This window comes from Drosophila simulans, chromosome 2L, assembly GCF_016746395.2.
Source record: "Drosophila simulans strain w501 chromosome 2L, Prin_Dsim_3.1, whole genome shotgun sequence".
Lineage (NCBI taxonomy): Eukaryota > Metazoa > Arthropoda > Insecta > Diptera > Drosophilidae > Drosophila > Drosophila simulans.
In genome coordinates, this window is record NC_052520.2 from 3,585,523 (window position 1) to 3,602,575 (window position 17,053).

General features: G+C 45.5%; 1 protein-coding gene across 1 annotated transcript; it reads right to left on the reverse strand.

Moving 5' to 3' along the window:
• Window positions 1-11,295: 11,295 nt before the first annotated feature.
• On the reverse strand, window positions 11,296-13,648 carry LOC6730890 (protein odd-skipped). The gene is made up of 2 exons (XM_002078018.4): window positions 13,163-13,648; window positions 11,296-12,990 (listed from the first exon to the last, which is right to left on the reverse strand). Exons 1-2 carry the CDS (start codon window positions 13,233-13,235, stop codon window positions 11,888-11,890), a joined length of 1,176 nt encoding a protein of 391 aa, XP_002078054.1. The 5' UTR covers window positions 13,236-13,648; the 3' UTR covers window positions 11,296-11,887.
• Window positions 13,649-17,053: the final 3,405 nt, after the last annotated feature.

Genomic DNA, 17,053 nt, shown 5'->3' on the forward strand with positions numbered 1-17,053 from the left:
GAGGCACACTTGGCATCGACGATAGATGAGTAATAGACGAGAATTCGTAGGGTGGGCTGTTGAGGAAGTTGTTGGGAATGTACTATAAATATTTGTGATTAACTTGGTTTCCATCACACCTGCTAATCTAATTATCTTTAATACCACCATTGACTAATCATCACTTCGTTGGCATTGTCATTTCAAAACTTGAACGCATTTAATAGACTCATTGTCTGGGCTGAAAGGAAACTTTTGGTTTACGATTTCCCCCTTGATCCAAACACCAAATCCAAGCTTATCAGTTGGCCAGACAAAACACGAGATCTGTTATGCTAATCGCGGCATTCATTCCATTCTGTTGAATTCAATTCTGAGCCAGACCACCCAGCAGAGCCAGCAAGCAATTTGCATTTGCATCATCAAACATAACAGATCATGATTCCCCAGCTTCGAAACCGACTTCAAATCCAATCCAGTTTGGAAACGTTTTCGGTTTCTGGTCGGAGCCGCGTCCATTGTCACAGTCGAATGTCTAATTAATTGTCTGTTGATTTAGTTGGCCATTAAAACGCGATGCTAAAACGCCTCCGACTTTAGAGACTCTGGTGTCTGTGCGGCTGTTGTTTGTTTTACGAGTCTTGTGTGCATACGCATTAAATCGCTAAAGTTCAGTTTGGCAATCAAAAAAGAAACAGGAAAAGAGCTCAAAACTCAAAAGCAGCAAAAAGAAGAAAAGATATAGACATTCCCCGCACTTGGAGACTGATAAACTGAAGCCATTGCAGCCGCAACAACATCCACATCAACAACGGCAATGAAACTGCCCACACAGAGCGCAGCCAGCACCACAAAGTGGTCAATGATGATCATCCGCCGATGGTTGATGCTGGTACCTGGTTATAGTGGTATATATCGCTATGGCCGGAGCCCCCTGCTTCTTATCCGCACCACTGCCACAATTATCAAGTGTGAAAACCAGCGAATAACAAATTAAGCGAGTGATACCATGTCCGCAGCCCCAAGAACGAGAATCGAACTCAGCTCGAACTTGACACTGGCCGTGTATTGAATGTATATGGACAAGATTGTCCCAAACTCGCGGCACTGAGAGAAATAAGTGGTTAGTTGTCTTAATATGTCCAAGATGTGGCGTCCTTTAGCTCAAGGGGCAGATACATTAGGTGTGGAACACAATGCAGTAATAGTTTGCTCTTCCAATTAAAACTAATACCTTCGCCTTGAAGCTAGCATTTTGGCTCAGTGCACCAGATGCAGTTACAGACTCAGGGATATAGGGACAGTGAAAGAGACGGCGCAGAGGGACAGAGAGAGAGAGAGGGAGAGAGGGAGAGACAGGGTCCGAGACAGGCACTACTCCGATATCAGTTTTATGGGTGGCCCACATGTCGAGGGCCATAAAGTAGAAAATTATCACCTTTTAAATTGAAGAATCCAAACAAATTGAAACGGATATCGTGTTTAAGTGCTATCGACATCACTTCTATTAGCCCTGTCCCCGTGTTTGTGCGAGTGTGTCTCCAGACCATTGGGTTACATGACTCCTCATCCATGTCCGCATCCTTCTTCTTTGCTGTTCCTGCACCCAGAATCCCCCTCCCCTTTCACCGGGCGCCTCTTCTCCCTTCCTTTCCCCAGCGACAAGCCAATTAAAAACATAAAAAAGTCGCAACAGAAGTAGAAATGCGATGGTGAGAAAAACATTGATGGACCCCTGGGTACTTCTTAAAGTATCCATCACCTTATTAAAAAGGAAATAGCTTATAGGGCAGAAAGTATGAATACCACATCGTTAAAAAGCCTTAATAGTTAAATATAAAATGGAATCCCCTAAGTTTCCTTTCGCATAGCATTTTCCAGAACCCAATCTACCCTAGTCCTCGTGATACCCCAAAGTTGAGTGAAAATGCGTGGGTTTCTGGATGCACATGGGCATGAGAATGGGAGCCGAATTGAGCCGGGCCTAGAAAGCTTCCTCCGGCCGCTTGGCCATGATCTGGGGGTCCCATTAGCCACAAAAGGTGTAGGCCGAAAATGCTCTCAGCATCGTGGCATCAAGTTCGCAGCAGGATGCGCGGAGGGGAGCAGCGATATTTGATTTGCGAGACAGTTGGCAACTGCGGCAGTTGGCAATTATTGCACATTACCCGGACAGTTGACAGTTGGCTAAAAAGGGGCAGCGCAGTTGCGGGGGGTTCTGGCCAAGATTTGATTACGCATTGAACTGTGGGGCTGGGCCTAATTGAAGTCTGCCTGCCACCTGCCCGGCCAAGGCTTTATTCTCTTATTATCCGTCTTTCCTACCCGGCCAGCACTTTTGCCTATAACTCGACTTCCAGCCGACCGACCAGTTGCGATGCCCGATCAGTGATCAGGGGGAATGGGGGCGGGGGCCTTTCTGGGCCTCTTGGCCGACTGGCAGCAACCATAAATGCGCTCCGTGGGAAATGGCGTGTGCCCTCGAGCGTGTGCCGACCAATTTGACTCCTCGCGAACTGGAAAAATACGAAGGTAATAATTCACAAAAAAATATTTGTAGAAACTTGCATGGGAACAATCGCGTTGGACGTTGATTTCTCGAAAAGCGTTCGTTCGCTCGTTGGCTCGGCGGTCCAGGAACCAGCTTTATTCGATCATACATACACATGTACATATATATATATATATATATAAATCGGGCACGGCTACACATGTAGATGCGAGTGTGTATAGGATCCAGCCAGGGCTGCAGGAAAGCCTGGCGCGTAAAAAATGCCGAAGGTGGAGCCTGATTTTCGGCTTTGGGGCGTGGGCTGAAGAAGCTCCACTGCCGACGCAAATTATCCAGCGACTTGCCATTGTTTATAGGCTGTTCTGATTTCTCTTGTTTTCAATAAAAGTCGATTCAAATTTATTTAGAAGTAGAGATAAAGATGTGCATTCAAATTCACAAAGCTCATTGTTCACTAAGTTATTGTTCTTAATTAATAAAATATACACATATCTTTGGTAATGAAGATGTAGAATTAATACAGATACTTTTATAACTTGATATTCATATGCTTAAGTATCCATATTACAATATTTCTGTTAAATTTTCTCATATTTTTGGGGCCCTGTCTGGCACACTTGACTCGACTTTTGGCGACTACCAAAGCTCATTGCCACGCCAGACTTGCGCTCAACACGCCCCCGTTTATGTCCCACAGCCGACAGCCCCCCTGAACCCTTTGCTGGCCAGCCTTAGCCCATACCCACTCCCTTCGGGGATCGACCACAAAAGTCAGCGAAGTCAGCCACTGACTAAGTGCGAATCTGTGGCGCAATCAGTTGACCACAAGTCGGCTCGCTGGCATAGTTTCTGAATTTATTTCACCAGTTTCCGCGGCAAGAGTCTGCGTCCAGGTCCGCGTCTCCGAGCTGGAGTCCCGACCCCAAAAGTCGGTTCACGACCACGTCTTTGAGGACCACTGATGCTGATGATGATGATGGCGGTGCCGCCGCTGCCGCAACCGCTGCCACTGCCGAAGTTGAAGTTGCAGCTTCAGCAGCCCCAAAAGCCTCGGTTTCTTACTTTGGCTGCCGTTAAAGAAGGCGAGTAGGTGGATCGTACGTTTGCTTACTAACTGCCGTGGTCAAAATGTTTATCAACTTTAATATTAAATTGTATGCCCCGGCCAAGGCGGGCCGGACCCCGAAAAGTCAGGTGCGGAATTGGTTGGCAAGTTGCACCTAATTGAAAAATATTTAAAATAATAGAGTTTTAAGTAGGTTAACAACTATTATGAAAATTGTAGTAGAAGCATTTAGACATTTATTAATAAAAGCTCAGAAAGCTTATTTAACCAATGAATCAAAGATATGCTCTCATTATTTTCTTTTTTAAGGATTGCCATCGATTCAATATATTACCGCCCTTGAATCAATTTCTCGACCCGAGTCCGCTCCTGACCCCTTCATCGCACTCTGACCGGTCATGGGCGACCCGAGAGTGATGGGGCTTGGTGCGGGGGAGGGCTGCTGGGGATGGATGGGGGTTGTCCCTCCATAAAGCACGCCGCTGCCTACCGAGCAATCAGATGTGTTGTGCCCCAGCCCGTTTGCCATGGCCTGTCCAGCCCTCGGTCGCAGGCCCAGCTTTGGAGCAGCTCCGGGTCCGAGACACAGCCGGTCAGCAGCCGGCCAGCACCTCCCCCAGCCCCTGAAACCTCCCCCCAAGGAACGCCTCCACTTCACTGGGAAGGCACTGAAAGAAAATCACTTATTATTTAGTTTGCAGCCTAACTATATACATTTTTCGAGGTAATAATGGTTAGGCTTACTTCCCACTATGAAGTATTTCCTAAAATAGGCTGAACTTGCACTTTTCTCGCAGTGTAGCCGACCGCCGAGCCACTCGAATCGACTGGGTGCTCCGCGTGCAGCTTTCGTGCTTCAGATGGCCGGCGGCTAAATTTGTCGCACGTTGAGTATTTTTAAACCATGAGAAAATCCTTTGGCGCTAATAGCCCGAATTCCTTGTGCTTAACATAAAAATCGCCTCTTGTACCCACTACATCATGCAATATGGACTTGAAATTAGTTGGGAATTGGCCACGAGGAGATTTCGGAGGGGCTGAAATCAAGAAAAAGGCAAGGGAATTACGTTTTCTGCATATGTAAGTGGTGGGGATTTTATTGGGCTTTGTTGCTATTCCCATAATCATGTGAAAATGGCCGAAACGGTTCTTCTAGCAGCGGGCCAAAATCTATTCAGACAATTCTTTTCGCCGCGGGCTTCATTCACATTTATGCAGGAGATCAATGGATTTATATAGCAAATTCTACGTCGCTGGATCTTCATGGGAATCGAGTTTCATTCACATCCGAATAGGTTTTCGGATAGATATTTGTTAGTTTATGAATGAAAGAGAGTGATTTTATGCTTGGTGTTAATGGATTCTCTACGAGAGACTTTGTTACCCAAAAAGAAAATGGAAATCGAACATATAATTAATGTTGTTCGATACCAAGTATATTCCAGAATTCTCCCCCAATTTTTTTTAACTTTTCCCCCACTCAATCTAAAATGCACAAAACCACTTAAGATGAAATTTGGCAAATTTTCAACGCTCCTCAATCAATCGGCGGATAATTACCATATCATAATGATCTCACATCTCCGCCGATTGCGATTGCGACACCACCGCCCCGCGTATCGCTTATATTGTTGTTAACAAATTAACGTAGAAAGCTCAACGAACCCAATGATCTCGCAGCGGGTAGGCAGCACCCACCCAAAACAACAACAACAACAAAAACAATAACAAAAGCAGAACAAACCGCAGTCGAAGTCCGAGCCGAAAAAAGGAAAACAAAAAGGTAAGTTAACTAAAAAAAAAATCCGCCGACACTGTCGATGGCTCGATGGGATGGATGACGAGGCATCGATGAGGTCTGATGGCTTTGACTTTGATGCCCAGGGACACCCCGGTGAGCCAGGGACTCATCCCTGCTCCGCCCGGCTCGGATGCATCTCATCTCCAGTGGAGTGGATGCGGCCCAGTCGAATCCCAGCCAGAAACGGCGGGATCACACTGCGAGAAAAGAATAGCTGAAATCTAATAATTTGTATCTGATCAGCAGCTAATACCCCTCAAATTACAATTCCTTTTGTCTGATTCTGTTCAGTCATTTGAAAGATATATCTATCTTATCAAAACCTCCAATTTCGAAACATTCGCACCCCCACTTTTCGCTCAGTGCACGATCCCGCCCTGCAGTGCATGTCAGAGGCATGTAAACGTGTAGAAACATAATTTGTAGGCACGTTCACTGGCAAACGCCAACGCCAATGAGATTCAGGTTGAAGTTCAGGGGGGCCGAGGTGCGGGACAAACATATGTAAATGTCGGGGCGTTAAATCGGGGCATAGAAGAAGAAGAAGATGGGAGCCCCAACTATTCCCCCAGCAGCACCGATCGGCCCAACGAACCGATTATGAATATGAAATATCGCCTGGTCCAAGATCATTGTTCGGAACTCGGAAGATCTTCTGGCCATGTGAACCCACCGTAGGATGTAGGTGCTCTCCCCCGGATCCCACCGATTTCCAACTCCCTGAAAAGATTCACATTCGTATGATTAATGATGGTAACTGCGACGGCGGCAAGGAATTTCAACATAACTACTTTGTGCTCGGATACAAATCGTTATTACACATTAAATGTTCCCAGTGAGTGGTTAATCAACAGCCAGAGACGTCGGCCAAGGGGGGGCTGGCAGGGGGCTGGTTTCAGGGTCAGGGTTTGGCTGCGTTAGGTTTTTTCCCCCACACACCACACGTCTCTTTTTTGGTTGCGCGGGTGTACGCTTTTGAACTGCTGAACTGCCAGCGTGTAAATCAATTGAAAATAATTTGTTACTTTTAATAATAAGTGAAAGAAGCTGTGCGCATGCCTGTGGCGAGGGGTTAAGCACGGACGGGGGACGGGGGCACCGGAGGGTTAAGCGGGGCAGAAACGATCTCCCCACGCTTACGGCTTCGTTACTTTGGTACTTGGGAACTTGGTAACTTGGAAAACTGGGGAACCTGCCCCGACTTGTAATTGATCATGTGTTTTGTCCGTTTCCCTTGGCAATCCGATTCCCCGATCCGTGCTGTTTGCGTGCGGGGCACAAACAAATAAACAAATAAACATTCAGACCAGGCCGAGACTGTTGACTGTTGTGCCATAATCGATGAAACCAATCGATCAACACTGCCAGCGGATCAACAGGAGCGTAGGTGTTTTGGGGGCTCTGAAAGGGAAACTTCTCGGCAAGGGTTTCTTTTATGCCACATCAAGTGAAAACGATAAAAAGATAGATTTCCCAGTATCTGATGGATACCAATGGATGTACTCTCTTCATACAATCATAGCTCCAACTAGGTCCAATACCCTCCCGAAACTTCATAACTCCACCCCTGCTAACACCTTCGATTTCAGTTCCCGCGATATTTCGATTTTGCTGAGCCACTCGAGGATGACTGATGGCAGGACATAACGAGCCGAGAGCTCTATCTAGTTAGGTGGTCCATGAGTCAATCGCCGTGATCAGGTTTAGTCATTTCCAGCGCTCAAATAAATAAAAGCTTTGAGCGCCACATGTCGTCGATTCCTTGTAATCCCGAAATTGGAATGGGCAGGGGAATGGGAATGGGAGTGCATACGTTCCCAGGGCCCGCAGAAGATCCTGCTTAGGATGGGGAGCCTCTTATAATGTCTTATTTATATCGGATTATGGCCATCACACCATTGGCCCGCTTTTGTTGCTGTGTGGCCACCATCAGAAGAGGGCTCAGAGCACACAAAGCCAGCGGGCGCATTAAAATGTCAAAGAGCCGAGAATGAAATAATAAAAAATAAAACAGACAGCGGACAACAAGTGAAAACGCAGGCATAACAAACAAAAGAGTTGTCAAGTCCATGGAGGATGGTCCACTAACTAACTTGATACCGAGGTGTTTCCACTTTTATCTGTGGTTTTTTCCCTGGTAATTCAATTAAGTTCCCACTGGGAGGAGTAGGAGGTAGTCCCATTCCAGATCCAGATCCCCCTATCGAATGGACTTCCAGGGACCTCCATGCCCGTGGGCTGTCCGTCTATAAAATTGATCGCTCTCTTAGGCCGGCTAACTTTATTTTCGGGGCTAACCAATTTCCCAAACTGATTTGTGCCCGGCGATAAATTCAGCAACCTAATTGACAGCACAGTCCCCTGTCTCCAGGCATCTTCTTCTGGGCTGCAGGGTTCTCCGGTTTCGTTTTCCACTTCTAGGTGTCAATTAATGCACTGACTCGGGGAGATTGAGCCGGGCTGATAAGGCGGAAAAGTCGGGGCAGAAAAATGGCCTCAGGCGATTAAATTGTTGGAGTTGCACTCGAAAAAAGGTCCTCAAATTGAAAATCATGTTTACCCGAAGAAATCCTTTCGAGTCCTAAACATTAAATCCTTAAGAAGTGTTTTAACAGAAATTTCTGCTGGATAACAACTGAAAATGAATAATGCCATAGCAATTTCTCTCAGTGCCAACTCCCAGACAGTTGCTTTTGTTATGGCCAGTTAAGATTTGTTCGGACCTAAGTAAGTTATATTTAAAACACCTTCTTAGGCAAAACAAAAGTGTCAAAATAGCCGATCGATAGTGGCGACGACCATAAAAACGAACACCCAGTGAGCTCGAAATTGAACTCGCCTCGAGTGCTCGTCGTTGGTTCTCAGTCGAGTATATGAGTATCTGAGTATCTGCGCGCCGAAGTATCTAGGTATCGGTGTATCTGAGTATCTCCCCACCAATTTTAGTGTCGTCGCCTGTCTGCGGAGGGGGGAAAAAGGCTTGTCAGCCGAGTTTTCCGATCTTTTTCCCCTAAGTAACTACGCGTGTAGTGCAATTAGGCTGCGACATTGTGACACATGCGACTACTGTGCGCCACAGTCAACAGCGACACAAAAAAAGAACATTCGTGCAACATTCAAGTGTTGTGCTGCTTAGCAGGGACGTGGCTGACAGGGGGGCTTTCAAGAGGGCTGATTGGAGTATGATGTCTAATATTTGTGTCCCATGAAGTGGTTGCGTATAAGTACTTTCCAAGCAAGTGCTTATCAAGTATTTTGATAAGAACCAACATGAGTAATTGTGTTATTTTCATTTCCAATATAGATTTTTCCATTAAATCTAAACTATCAGAAAGGGAAATGATTAATGTTGCCCTTGATATGAACATATATCATATAGCATTTTCCGAATTATGCAAATCACTTTCACATTAGCTGTGATTTATATTTATGGTAACTAGCATATATAAACAACAATTTTTGGTTAAATGTTGGGTATCCATTTCTTGACGGATCCACTTTCCTAAAGCTAGTATCGAATTCTTAAGAGTTAGAAGTACATAATCGTAGTAATAAAATACAATTTTAACTTTCGCTAAGATCCTCCTATAAGCATTCAAATCGCAGTGTATGGAAATGGTGAAGTGGCAATACGATGTCTGTGGCTGTGGGCCAAAAGGCGTTGCGATGTCGGCATATCAAAACCACTTTTAAAGCTGACAATCTAGACAATGTACAATTACGAGAGACAAGTTTTGTTTGTATACGTATAAATGTATATATATTTTTGGGCTTGGCTCACTTGACAACTCTTGTATAGTTTTAGATGGTTTTCGAGTTATGTTGCTGCGGTAATGCTGTCATCATCATCTATGAGTGTTTCTGTCAACGGCCATTTTAAGCGTGTCCTCGATTCGATTCGATGCCAAATTGATTTGCAACGTTTTAATTGAACACCTCAGCAGTTGACCAGTTGGCCAGTTGACCAGTCGTCCAGCCGACCTGTCGACCAACCGGCTTACAACATCATTTCTGGCTTTTCAGGGTGGTCCCGGCCCAAAGGCGAACAGGGCCAAGTGCGAACGTGGCCTGGACAATGGGATGTGCCCCTATGCCGATCCTTTTCCCCCGGGCAGCTCATTAAAATTGCATGCTCGGTAGGAGCAGAAAATAGGAGGAGACTGCCCCTGTGGCAGTAAATGGCTCACTTTTGGCAGGCGACTTTCCAGCACGTCCTGCCACTACAATTTACAATGGCAGGACATCCACAGGACACGGAGCTGCATGCCACCCTAGTTGCGGAACCGATGCGTTTAATTGTGGCTCAAAATGGCCCAAAAAAAAAAAGGGACTCACAACCCCATGCGGACACATATCAATCTGGTCGGGATAACTCGCCCTCCCGCTGTGACTTTCACAAAATATTTTGGTTGTACGCAGTGCAATTATGGACAAGGTGTGTCGAAATGCCAGGACACCAAGATCCTCGAGGTCCTTGGACTGCCTGCGGCGAAGTGTTGCAAAACACGGAACACAAGTCCTACGGTTGACCACCCGACCAACTCGGCCAGATAAGGCTAAGGTTAAGGTTTGGCCAAAATCAGCAGGATATGCATGCCCAAGGGGGCGCGGCCAGGATACTTGTCAAAAGTAATCCTGGCAAAAAAGAGGCCTCTATGTAGACATCAATTGGCGAATACGTTGGCACTTTTCTGGCCCGAAAACAAAGCAAATCAAAGCCAACACAATGAGAGGGCCCAAATCAATTGTATATGGCCATAAGGCCCGAGAGTATGTCATCAAGGTGGAGAAAATGGAAAATGGGAAATGCTAATGGAAATGGAAATCGAGCAGCAAATGAGGCAGATGCAGACCCCTCATGCGGGTTCCCCCCGGGGGTAACCAGAACGACCTCAGGCCTCAATTAAAGACAATCCTATGCTCGATTTTGAGACAAAGATCACAATCTCAAATTGACAGTTCGGAGTAAGAAGCGTGCTAAAAGAAATGCAATTGCCAATGGAAGAAACTAGAAAAGAAAATCAAACATACCTTTTGCAAGGCATTTGGCACGTTCCCGATTTTCAAGAGAAGCCACAATGAAAACTGAACTAAGCCCAAAACTGAAACACAGGCCATAAATATTTGGACCACACCTCAAAGTTAAACAATGACCATAGTGTTACCGAAATCGAAACCGAGTCATGACAAAATCATAGCAAAACTGACATCAAATTCAATTCGATTCGAATTCATAAATTAACTTATGCGACAGTTTGAATATTTTTGGTGGCGAGACGAGACTTCTGCTTACTTAATCGGCAACCTGAAAATTAATAGAGCTGCTTAAAAATGCGCAAATCGCGATCTACATAAAAACTGAGTTATATTCGGATGGTTAATAAATTTTGACAGCTGCTGTTTGATGGTTCAACTTATATGGTCCTACGATTTCAGTCTACTGAGTTATCTTCGCAGCATGAGAAAAATTCCAAATCGGGATGGCGTGGGAGTTAGTCATCGGATAAGAAAGATTTCAAAGTGATTAAAACTAGATCAAAATCATTCAGTCCGCTTGGATCTTCAATCAGTAGGTGGTAGTTGGGAATCAAAATGTAATCTTAATAGAGGTTGCTGCTTAAATCTTTTCAGATGACTTTAACTTAGTACACCATAAAGATTAGTAGAAGTAATGATAAATCAAGGCGAAATTGCCATTGCCGAGTACCTGGAAACACAAAATCCCCGTGTTCATAAAAAGTCTTATTAAATTTCAGTTGAAAATTACTTTGCGTATATATTTAAGTATTTTTGTGATAACTTCATATCAATACGAATGTTTGAAGCATACATATAGACGACAATGAGATCGTTGTATCGTTGTGCATGGTCACAATTGCTATAGCGACAATTAAGTTGTTAAGTCTAAACAGTAAGTAATCATGACACTCGTCGGGGTTTAACATTACACAATCGATCGATTGATTTATTCAAGTATTATTTAAATATAATAATTAAAACAGTCTTTCAATAACCAAAGCGGGTTTGAGGTTTGTTTGATTGAGCTATTGTAACATAACATTTGGTTTAATCCATAAGCACTACGAACTGAATGGGCTACTACGACTATAAGGTACATACAATAATATATGGTTAGATTACAATGTAAATTAAGTGCTATTTATTTAAGTTTATAGTTTACAGTTGTGTGTGTGTTTTGGAATTGATTTGTAGGAGGCTTGTGCTAGCAATACTTTTCATTGGATTTTTCATCAGTTTTCCTCTGCTATTTGACTTTGGCATTTGTTTAACGCAATTGGGGTCTGCTACATAGAACCGATTGCACGGAGGATGACTCTTCTGCTCACTGGGTTGCGATTGCGAGTTGCTGGCGAGGATTTTCCACTTGCACCTTTGGCCAGAATGCGGGCTGGACTCGCTTGGTTTTCCATTCCAGGCATTTCCCATGCCTGGCGGCCGTCCAGCTCTCTGAATCTCTTCTAGAATGTCTCAAAAGAAACCGGATACCGGGTTTCGCTGGTCCTTCAATCTATCTGCTCATGATCTCATCGATGGTGAAGCCAAGCGTCCGCTTGGGCTTCTCTGAGCTCGAGGATGACGAGGATAGATCCAGGACGGGCAGATGCTGTGCCAAATTCTCAGGTTGAGGCGAACTCAATGCCTGGTTTGGCGCGGAATGTGAAGTGACTGGTGAGGAGGTCACCACCACATCCTTGGTGCTCTGCTCGCTGTGGCTCTGGAGGTGACTCTTGAGGTTGGCCCGCTGGTTGAAGCTCCGCTGGCAGATGGGGCACTTGTGCGGACCCTCCTCCAGATGGGTGACCTTGTGCACGGCCAGGGTGCGCGACTGGCAGAAGCCCTTGCCGCAATCGCTGCACTTGAAGGGCTTGTCCTTGGAGTGGATGTACCGGTGGTCCCGCAGATGATCCTGCCGCCGGAAGGCCTTGCCGCAGATGTCGCAGGAGTAGGGCCTCTCGTCCGTGTGGGTTCTCTCATGGATGAGCAGATTGTACGACTTGGTGAACTGCCGGTTGCAGTACTTGCAGATGAACTGCTTCTTTGGCCGACTGCTGCCCGTCGCGCCGCTGGGTACACCACTCGCTCCACCGGCTCCACCCAGTTTCAGGGTGGGCATGGCTCCGAAGTGGCGACCCACGACCGCGGCATGCAGACTATGGAGGCCAGCGGGATAGGGACGCACATGATGCGGATGTGGGTGCGGGTGGTGCGGATGGCCGTGGTGGTGATGGTGGTGCGGATGTTGCTGCTGTTGCTGCTGGTAGATGGCTGCGTTGCGGATCCAGTGGTTCATCAACTGCTGGTGCACGGCCACGGGATCGGCGCTGGCTGCGGGATAAACCGGATACTGCTGTGGAGCCTGATGTTGCTGCTGCTGCTGCTGCATCTGTAGCCACAGGCGATGCTGCTGCTGCTGTTGCTGCTGCTGTTGTTGCTGCTGCTGGTAGTGGGCCATGTGTCGCATGTGCAGCTGGGTGGCCACCGCCTCCTCGCTTATCGCCGGATGCACTCTCCTCAGCGGCTCCTCGGTGGGCGTATGCGGGGGCGTCAGCATGGGGGAGAGACTCGTCTCGCGCTCCTCCTTGATCACTATGAAATCCTCCTCAGCAAAGTCTACAAATTAAGGATAAGAAAGGAACCAGGTTAGTTTTCAATTTAGATAAATGCACTTCTTTCAAATTTCAATTATTATTTGAAATTTTTTGAAACTAGATAGTATTCCGCTTTGCCGTCGGCATTTGCCAGCTGCCAACTCGTTCTGAGCCAGTTTTGAACTTGAACCCACCTTGTTCTCTGCTTAAGTTGAGCTCGTCATCCACGGTTATGTTGCTGATGGGCGAGGCCGATGTGGAAGACATTATACTGTCTTTGTTGGCCTTGTGTAGTTTTATTTGGCTTAAAATTGTTTAGTTGCGCGAACTGCACGGTTCACTTTGGCTTAGCACTTGTATCTGCGATTGTATCTTTTCTCAGTATATTTCCCAGCTGACTGAGCGTTCTTTTGGATGCGACGTGCCACCGACAACGTCTCGACACAAACTGAATTCGTTGGCCGTTCGCCGCTCTCCGACTCAAACGCTTGTGAATCGAAGTGAAACGAGGCGAGTGGAGTGCAGATATTCCGTCTCGCTTCCACGTTTGAGTGACTCGTGTTGCTGTTGTTACTGTTGCTTTTGCTTTTGCTGCTGCTGCTGCCGCTGAGCGATGTTGCTGTTGGGAGTAGCGCTCGTTAATAACTGACTGCAACTGCTGGCAGGGCGACCCGTTTTTGAACCGGCCGAGAAGTGCGGAGGAGGGCGACGAGGGTGGCGAGCGGCCCGACCAACGGCAGCTGCCTGTGGCGGGGTTGAAGTTGTTTGGAAATGGTAGATACGTCCACGCCTACCTGCTGCTCTCGGATTGGCCCTCAGCGTTCGGTATCTACTATCCCATGGATGTGGCTCCGACTGAATGTGCCTGTGGATGTGCATGGATATATGTGCCGTGGCTTTTTCCGTTCCAGCAGTAAGCAAGCGGAAACCGTTGGCCTGACGGTCGCAAGCCTGGGATATTGTTGGTGTTGCTGCTGCTGCCGATGTTGCTGCCGTAGTTGCTGCTGCTGCCGTTGCTGCTGCTGCTGCTGTAGCTGCTGCTGCTGCTTCTGCCGCTGATGGCAGGCAGCCATCGCTGGAGTCCAGCCCGCATCCCAGTTCCAATCCCGAAACGCAGCCCTCCCAGGCGCATGTGCCATCAGCAGGAGCAGCAGCTGCACGAAGGTCCTGGCGCGTCCCTTCCACCTCCATTGCCATGTCCATGCCCATTCCCCGCCAGCTCTCGCTGGTCCTCGTGCCTTTTTAATGTCGTGCTGTCTGCGCCGCAGGATATTGTAATCTATTGTCCCTGTTTGTGTTTGCGCCTGATTCGTTTTCACTTAAATTTTAATTTGCAATACAAATCAGTTTTTTTTATTCCCCCCATTTCGCTTTACACTTTAATCTGGAATTCAATTAGCCGCTTCAAAGCGATGGCGATAAAAGTTTCGAGTGGGCGGAAACGGCCGTTTGTAGCGAAAATTGATTGGCTTTTAAAAGGGTTTCCGGCAGGATATGCCGGACATATTTTACAGCGAATTAACGACGAGTTTGAGGTAATGGTAATGTAATTGAAAGACTTCATTAAAAAGATTGTACACAATCGCTGGTTAGTTTTGGGTATGCCTTTCACACACCATTTATTTTCTAGTTTTTTGTTTAATTATTTGACTCAGTATTGTATTTATTGTAATTTAGTTGTTAAAGTAGTTGTTAAGTAATAGTTGAACTTTCACCGTTTTCAGCTGAAGTGCGACTCGAGCTTGTCAAATCATCTTTAATGAGTTCCTCATTCGAAATGCTTCATGCTACTCACTTGGATAATTATTTAATAATTTGTAATTGAATCGAGACAAGCAGGTGCACTTTATGGGCAGTTTTCTTAACCTATTTTGAAGCAAGCTGGTTGGAAACGAGAAATAGTTATAGTCATAGAAAAAGGTTAATAAAGAGCAGTTCTACTGGTTGCATGTTTCCAATCAATAGTTATTAAAGCAACAAATTAAAGTAGTTGGTATTTATAAGATATTGTATTTAAATATCTTTTCAATTATTATCATATTATTCGGGCTATTATATAATAAAGCCGTATTTTTCATATTCACGAAAATACGAATTGTTAATAAGGGAATTTTCCTCATTAATGAATAGTTGCCATATTTATGCTTCCGAATTAAATCCTATTCTTTGGTTGGATTTTCCGAAAACTATAAGACATTTCCCAACTTCGACAAAACATGGATAATGCATATCCTATTATCCTGCTTCCGAATTCCGTACATTCCCATGACTTTGACTTGTCGACTTTCCAGGTGAAGCATTTCCGCAATGGATCTGCGACTAATCCTTTAACTTGGCAAAACAAGAAACATTCCCATTGACTGGTTTTACCCGTGTACGGACTTAGGACCCAAGGATCCTAAGACTAAGCCCATTGCGACACACTCCGTCACAAGCGATCCTTGGCAGGATTGACTTTGGGAGATTAAATTAAGCAATATTAACACAACATTTAGTACAAACTTTCCCAAGCGGCGGCGAGCCAAAGATCAAACAGGCTTAATCAATAGGCAAAGGTCCTGCTGCAGGACGTTTTTTCCCAGAGTGCGTGTGTCTGAAACTCTGGGATTGTAGATTTTCGATTTTCGATCCGTTCCAACATCGGATCGGATGTGCCGTCGGTTTGCCGGAGTCGGATAGCTTTAGCCTCGGCGTTTGGCAATTGTCGCCGCTGTTGACGGCTGGCAAACAGTCGGCGAACTTTTCCATTTCAAAGTGACGGCCCGGACTCCGCCCACCCTTTCGGTTCCCTGCCTTTCGGCCTGTGGAGTCGCGAGCGGTAATTAACATCATGTCATAAGTGTACAAAGGCAAATAAATAAATAAATAGATAAACACCAGCGGAGTGGAGACACATGAAAGACACAGGCCGAATATTTCCCAGCACATGATATATGGCATCGCACTGGCTGACTTCCTGCTATATCCATTTGTTGTCGTTACTAATATTGTTACTATTGTTGTTGCGCCTGTCAACACATGGCCAAAAGGATTAGCCCTCTGCCGGGGGAAACACATGTCCCACTATTTGCATGTGGAAAACGCGAGATCTATAGTGTGGAGATCCTTCGCCACTCGGAAACGGAAACCAAATCCTAGGGATGCGGAAAGCAGGAACGATGGCAATAAAAAATAATTTGGAAAGACCTGAGACGCTTCCTCCGGGCCAAGGACCTGCACCAATAAAGAAGTCATTGGCTCGGCCATAAAGCCATAAAAAACTATAAAACTCTCGGCCTGCTCGACATTAGTAGCCTGCCATTGTTTTGCGGAGGTCCTGGCCCCTGGCCAGCGAAAAAATCGAACATCGAAGTACAAAAATGTAGAGCGTAAAAAATATAACAACGAGAGCAAAAAATCACAAAATCATCATAAACCGAAAATGACAACTTACTTAGTCGCTTCTTTGGCATCATAAAATCGCCCAAAGACACTTCGCAGAAGACCCTTGGTTCTTGACTCTCGGATCTCCGGACTCTGACCCGGTTTTTAGCAATGTTCTTTCTGTTTTTTTTGGTCTGCTTTCATTGTCTGCTCTTTTTTTGGACCATTGCCATGCATATTTTATGGTATTTTTTCGTGTTTCCACGAATAAAATTAGATTTTTTAGAGCAGAAATGTCAGCAACGCAGTGCGCGAAGTCATCGGCAATAATTGTAAAATGACTTTTTAGTGGGCCATATGCCAGGGGTTTCGCTATTCCACCAAAATCACTTTTTATATTAGCCGTGGAAAATGAAGCAGGGGCCTTTTTTTGGGAATCTCGACTTGGTGACCTTCACTTGTAGGGAAATCTCGAAGTTTTTCCTTCGAATCGAACTTCTTTGGGCTACTGAAAAAAGTCATCGTAGATTTTGGTGTATTCGAGGAAGTAATAGTAGCGAGGAAATGTATTTTATGACTAGACTTCTACTAAAAAATCCCAGTGAGAAATCAAATTTAAATAAGTAACAGAACTATAAATTTTATGCTTTACAGATTTCAGTACGCCATTTTCTCTCCCTAGAAACAATTTTATATAATTTTTTCTAAATGGGGAAGGGGCG

Coding starts and splice junctions, on each gene's coding strand:
- LOC6730890 (XM_002078018.4), bottom strand. CDS start 13,235: ATGTCTTCCACATCGGCCTCGCCCATCAGCAACATAACCGTGGATGAC. Junction 12,991..13,162: donor CAACTTAAGCAGAGAACAAG/GTGGGTTCAAGT, acceptor CTTAATTTGTAG/ACTTTGCTGAGGAGGATTTC.